The 6,865-nt window shown below is 42.0% G+C and overlaps 1 protein-coding gene across 1 annotated transcript; it reads left to right on the forward strand.

Annotated features, from left to right (window-relative positions):
* The first annotated feature begins 806 nt into the window (after nt 1–806).
* Nucleotides 807–3,794, forward strand: LOC139300049 (oocyte zinc finger protein XlCOF6-like). The gene is made up of 2 exons (XM_070923024.1): nt 807–1,002; nt 2,267–3,794. The coding sequence occupies exons 1-2, from the start codon at nt 807–809 to the stop codon at nt 3,775–3,777; spliced, it is 1,707 nt and encodes a 568-aa protein (XP_070779125.1). The 3' UTR covers nt 3,778–3,794.
* The last annotated feature ends 3,071 nt before the right edge of the window (nt 3,795–6,865 follow it).

Below are 6,865 nucleotides of genomic sequence, written 5' to 3' on the forward strand. Positions count from 1 at the left end.
CCATCTACTGGAAACACCACATCTCATCTCTCTTCTCGACAGAAACACACCGAAGACTCATGTTGCTCATCAACATCAAAACAACTGTCCCAGTGTTTGTCCACAGTAGAGCCAACATCTAGTTTGAGCAGATATCAAGTAAAGTGTTCTTGTCAGATGTAAAGTATCTATGTATAATTTAAATGTCTTTATTTTGTATTCTTAATAACACTAAATTGTTTGTGTAAAATAACAGGTCTCTGGATTTCAACATACTATTTCAAACGTGTCAAATGTAATTGTACGACAAATAGAATACAAAAAGGTAGTATAAGTAAGAAACATAGTAATAGGAAGAAACTATATTATATTTACAGAGGAAAATATACAGCAGTGAAAGACGAACTGTATACTGTGCATTTTTCAACAAATACATGACAAATTGAGAAAAGTGCTCTCACCAAGGCACAGCTGGAATACATCAAAACAAAGCAGAGATGAGAAAAATCAATATATAGGCAAACAAATAAAAATATACATACATTTGACCTCAGCAAATATAATTCAAGGTGTAATTTCCCCCTGTCTAAAATCTGTGTTTTCATTTTTAATATTTAACATTTGATTTTAAGTAGAAATTGAAGTCAGTTTTTAACTCCTCCATTGTTTTTATTTTGAAAAGAATAAGCCCAAACCGGAAATACTTCGTGGCAGCTGAACACGAGCGCGAACTTGACAAGAACCCAACGCTGCATGTCGAGCTGCCTTTTCACAACAAAAGCAGCGAATAAAAACACTGAATATCTGTCAGGCTGTCCGCTCGCATCATGTCCAGCATTCAGCTGCTCAGAGTGCTCGTTAACGAGCGGCTGTCTGCGGCCGCGGAAGAGATCTTCGAGGCGGTTAAAAAAACCATCGCGGGCTACGAGGAGGAGATCCTGCTCTCCAAACGGGAGATCCGCCGGCAGCGCAGGATGCTGCAGACAGTTTTAAAACCTGAAATAAAGATAAACAAACTCTCAGGTTTGTGAATTATTGGCATGCATTCATTCTTTCAACATGTCTGCTCAAATGCCGGGCTCTGACTATGCACTGAATCGCTATCACCATGAGCCTCGTCAACGCCCACTTTTCTGGAGAAAATAAGTGGTGTCAGAAGTATTTAGCGAGTTTAGCTAGCTTAGCTGTGTCCTCTGGTATCCTTTAATTTCTTTCAATCATAAATACATTGGCTAAATTTGAGTAATGCTAAAGCAGGTTCATTACCAGGTTAACATGCCTCATATTACCCAGGCCCTTCCGGGGTAAGATGATACCTGCCTAAAGGAAAGAATGTCAAGACGCCAAACTCCTTTGGACAATCCGAAAAAGCAATATTTGCTTATGTATCTGCAAATGCATATCATGATAGGCCACGAGTTAAGATATATTGTTGATTACAAAGATATACTTTTACATTCGGCATACAAGTGTTTCACGAAGCAGCTCTAAATTTAGATAAAAATAAACTTTTATTGTATCTGATCACCACCAGCGGTAACTTATTTTGATGAAAGACAACTGTCCCGTTGGTGAATGCATACACAAAACATATATTAATGTGTGTCGGTTGGAAAGTTTTATCTAAGCCGAATTAGAGATTTCATCCGAATGATTTGGAATAAGCTGATTTTCATGACTTAAACTGACAATGTTAGATGGTAGGTTAAATAAAGTAATATTCATTTGTCACATTGAAGGGTGTGACAGCCAAGTCCAATATAATAATGATCAGCAGACGGCGGTGGTGGCCAATTGATATATGTTGTACAAAGTGCTCACTAACTACAGTGTTATTGGGGCCAGTTTGTAAATGTTGGTCAGATAATAATGGTCAAATGTAGTCTAACTGCTACTCATGGATTGCGATCAAAATTCGAATCAGAAAAATAATGAACTGCTATATTTTTCCCATGTTGCAGAGAATGCAGGAGGACAGGAGAGTTTGGGGCTGTTAGTCAGATAAATGTCGAGCAGTGAAATACACAGTGATGTTGTGCTAAAAGATGTGTGAAAAAAGAAAAAGAAATATGAAGAAAAAAATGGATTTTGTTGACAAATGAATTGACGATTAATTGAAAAATAGGCAGATTAACCAGTAATGAAAATAAGTGTTAGCTGCCTCAGTTGGAAGAGATCAACAGTCCTACTGGCTGTATGTAGATTATAAATTATACTGTAGCTCTTAAATGCACCCTATTTTCTATATTCTCTTTTATTAAAGTTTCTTTTATCTGTTTATTTGCAGACCAACCACAGCTGGCTCTCTCTGTCTGGGAGGAGGACTTCCCCTCCAATCAGCAGCAGCAGCAGCAGCAGGAACACTGTGCTCAGGAGTGGAGCTCCGGTCTGGACCAGGACGACCAGGAGCCTCCACAAACTGAAAAGAGCCAGGAGGACCTCCCCAGCAGCCAGGAGGCGGAGCACCTTCAGGAGCTGGAGGAGGACAGCACCATCAGGTTCATCTTCACTCCTCCGTACGTGAAGGACGAGCTCGACCAGCTTCAGTCCGGTTATCAGAGCGCTAAAGGAGAAGGAGATCCTCTGCCGAGCACTTCAGCTGAGCAGGACCACACGAAGGCTGAGGGCGATGACGGAGCTTCCTCCAGCTGTTCTGCGGCCGAACACGACGACAGCGACGAGGAGTGGAGGGGCAGCGCGGGCTCCGAGAGCGACGACAGCGACAGCAACCGCAAGTGGAAGAAGATGAAGGGGCCTCGGCTGCCGATGGCCCCAAAACTACACCCGACTAAGAAATCTAAATCACGAATCTGCTGTAAAGTCTGTGGGAAAGCCTTTCACGCCAACGTGTCTTTGGTGAATCACATGGAAGTTCACCCCAAGGACGTCTGCGGCGTGTGCGGGGAACGTTTCGAGACTGAGGAGAACTTTCAAGTTCACCTGAAAACACACGTGAAAGCCGAAATCTGCAGCGTTTGCGGGAAATGTTTTGGGGCCTCCAGCTCTTTGGAGACGCACATGAGGATCCACACGGGAGAGAAGCCGTTTAACTGCAGCGAATGTGGAAAATCCTTCAACTGTCGCCACAACATGATGCGACACATCAGGATACACACAGGGGAGAAACCGTATCCTTGCACCGTCTGTGGCAAATGCTTCAATGACTACTCCACGCTGAAACGCCACCTGCTGGTCCATGTGCACAAGAAGAACCTTGACCCAAACAATACATCTGCAAACGAGAATGAAAACGGCAACGACGACGAGAAGAAGATGAAGGCATCGTCACCAAAAAAGCAGCAGACTCGGACCATATGTGAAGTGTGCGGGAAAATGTTTCACTCCATGGTTTCTCTGGTGAATCACGCCAAAAGTCACGCCACAGACCTCTGCGGCGTCTGCGGGACGCATTTTGACTCTGAGGAAGACTTAAAACTTCACCTGAAAACTCACAAAAACGGGAAAGTTTGTGAAGTGTGCGGAAAGTGTTTTGACAGTCAGGGAAACCTGGAGATGCACATGAGGATCCACACTGGGGAGAAGCCGTTTCTCTGCAGCGAGTGCGGCAAATCCTTCAACTGCCGACACAACATGATGCGACACATTAGGACCCACACGGGAGAGAAGCCCTACCTGTGCAACATCTGCGGCAGGTGTTTCAGCGACCACTCCACTCTGAAACAGCACAGCAGCACGCACACCGGAGAGAAACCACACCGCTGTGAGGTCTGCGGGAAAGGCTTCCACCGAAAGACGTACGTGAGACTTCACATGAAGAGCCACACCACGGAGAAGTGACTGCTGTGTGTACATGTGATGGGGTGTAAATAAAAACTTTTTAAAGTTTAATGTGCTGAAATCACCTTTTTCACTTGTCAGAGCTGCAAATTCATCATGACTTTTCATGCATCATCGGCTGTGATCATAAAGGATATGTTTTTTACGCTGCCCTTATCAATTGATGAAATAGCTATTTGTAATCTGAGAGATGTCACGCACAAGTGACAGATTATCATGGACTCTGCAGTTTGCTGCCCCCAAGTTGTAAAATAAAAATAATGCAGGTTTAAAGCTGTAATTATTTATTTTTTGGCCACTTGGGGGCAGCAGAAGACGCTACAAAGACAACATGTGATCTTATTAAGTAAGTGTGTTAACAATTAAAACAATTAAAACATCAGCAGAGAGACATTATCATTAGTTTGGATCAGACACACAAATATGAGACCTCACATGTAGAAACACACACAGGTGAGAATGTTACTGAGCAAAATGAACAAAGACTGTACCCCCAAATATTCTTTGTTAAAACTAGGGACTGTTGAATAACCAGCATGAAGGACATGATGGAGCATACAGAGGAATAAGACTGCAGATGCCTTAAACATCTGTCTCTTTAGCTGCTAAGTGTTCCGCTCTCTTCACCAGCTCGTCTCTAACTGTTTGGTGCTGAGCAGCTCGTGTACAGCGAGTTCATCAGAGTTTGAGTCTGAGATCGAATCCAAACAGTAAAAGTGCTTTAAAACCAAAACAATGACCAAAAGACAGTAAAACGGCGTGTACAGCTAAGAGGAACTTTGATGTTGGTTTGTGTCTGCGAGCAACCTCATTTACATACAAGACGTCATCCGATCCATTGTTAAAATGGAAGTATTGATTAGTGCAGCTTGAAACGAGTCTTCCTGACTCTTCAGTTCTTCTTCCTGTCTGTGTGTCTCAGCTCGCAGCCCATTGGTTCCTACTGAAAACACACCTCCCATATACATAGTTTCAGGCTCTGCACTAATACTTCTTGGTATTGTGTTCGTTTTGGACTTTTCATGGGTTTCGTTGACAATATGATATGAACACTATTTGACAACAATATCATTGTGATCATAACAGGTTTCTCCCCGGGTGGATGAGGAAACATCTGGGGCAATGGAGCTCTATGGCACAGAGGAAGAAGATGTTTCAGGCTTTGATACAGATCCAGAACTTAGTTAGGAGACACATGGCTGACTGGTCCTCCCCAAATCTGATCTGGAGACAGTTTAGAGCTCAGAATCACCTCACAAATTACATTGCAGTATCAGTGATGTTGAATAGATGCAGTGCCAAATGTTTCTTATTTGTTATATGCTGCATATTTTTTTTTTTTTTTTTCATAATTTTCATCTCATACATATTTTACTGTGAGTTCAGGTTCTTATTTTATATACCCTTTTAATAGTTTCCCGACACTTTCATTCTTAAATAATAAATGTTCTAGTATTAAAAACGTGGGTTTCATCATGTGTAATACCCTCCATGTGCTGTATACTGTGTGCTGTTACTGTTCTCTACAACACTGCACGACCATAGACTGTATATAAAGATATGTTATTATATTAGATACAGTCTATGTGCACAACACACACAGAGGCATTCTGATGTTGTATGTAGTTTTGTGTTGTCACATTGTGCCTATGACCGAATGACCGGATGTTAAATATAAACTGTTTGTTAGCAGTTTGATCTCATGACATCACATAATAAGCCAAGACTCCTCTTGTAATATGGAGTTTATCTGAGGTCTGGTGTTCAACCAAAGATGTTTGCAGAGCTGTGAGACGGAGAACAAGGCGGTTTGTTCCAGTTTGTTTTAATAAACCTTCACTTTATGAACGATTCTTGAGTCCACTTTGGGGTTTTTTTTAGCCACAGAGAGAAGAAAAGACCAAAAATCTGCAGAGGAACTGAGTCACAGGAGCACTGAGTGCAGACATCAAGAAAACGGTGGGGACTGAAAATGAATTGAAACAGTAGGGGGAGCAGTAGGGGGGAGTGGTTTAATGAAAGAAAATAAAAACATTGGAGGGTGGCCAGTCATGGTATGATATTCTTATCCTTACTCTACTCAGAGGTTTCCCTTTCGGAGCTGCTCACAGGCCCTTGAGAGGAAGCTGGAGGTCACATCCTGCCCCCCCCGACCCAGAGAGCCTGTTCACGTGGGGAGGGATAGTTTCTTATTATATTTTGTTTGTTTGTTTGTTTGTTTGTTTTTTGCGTGATGAGGTGGAGGTGGAGTTGAGATGCAGGGAAGGGGCGAATAATACATTAAAGAAGAAAAATTCAAAATAGATAAATAATAATATGATATAGTATAATAATAATAAAATAATAAAGTTCTACTTTCTTAAAGGCCCCACACGCCTCACCTGGTTGTGATTTCATGTATGTCTGCTGATGGTTTACAGACTTCCCTCAGTCTCCTGGTAGCGTTGTTGCATCTGTTTGTGTGAGACTAATTCAATATTTATGATTCTTATGAGTTAAAGGAATCTGGTTACGTCACATACATCCCAGCACAGCTCTGCCCACCTTCACCTGAGCAGCTCTAAAAGCACCTGTGGAGACGTACAGGGCCTTTAAATTCAACACCACGGCCCTGCCAGCAGCTCTGTGAGGCTGAACACAGCGGGCTGATTATTATCAGTGAATTATTGATGTAAGAAAGACGGCAGAACAACTTCCCCTAGAGTCTCTTTAGGTCTAGAAGTGAGCAATAATAAGGATGTTTTACTTTTTCAAGTACAATCACAGTAAGTTAACTGAAATCAATGTTTGAACATTTAGCAGGTTCAGCTTTGGGAGAATTTAACTACTGTACTTCACACTTCACACTACAGTTTGTGGGTGTCGGTAGTCTGGGGAGGCGCTGTCTGAGGAGATAAGGTTGTAAAGACTGGACTGTATTGTACTGTGCTGTAGAGAACTTTAGGTTATTTAGTCTAAATCACACATCTGTGTTTATTATATCTAAGTTTATTTTATTGTGACTCTTTACAGTTAAAAGCTGAAGTTACGTCCGTCTTACAGTGAAGAACAAAAGCTATGTAACCCGTGGGAGCTGCTCGGCTGTCCC

The sequence above is a fragment of the Enoplosus armatus genome, chromosome 17 (genome assembly GCF_043641665.1).
Source record: "Enoplosus armatus isolate fEnoArm2 chromosome 17, fEnoArm2.hap1, whole genome shotgun sequence".
NCBI lineage: Eukaryota > Metazoa > Chordata > Actinopteri > Centrarchiformes > Enoplosidae > Enoplosus > Enoplosus armatus.

Coding starts and splice junctions, on each gene's coding strand:
- LOC139300049 (XM_070923024.1), top strand. CDS start 807: ATGTCCAGCATTCAGCTGCTCAGAGTGCTCGTTAACGAGCGGCTGTCT. Junction 1,003..2,266: donor AAAGATAAACAAACTCTCAG/GTTTGTGAATTA, acceptor GTTTATTTGCAG/ACCAACCACAGCTGGCTCTC.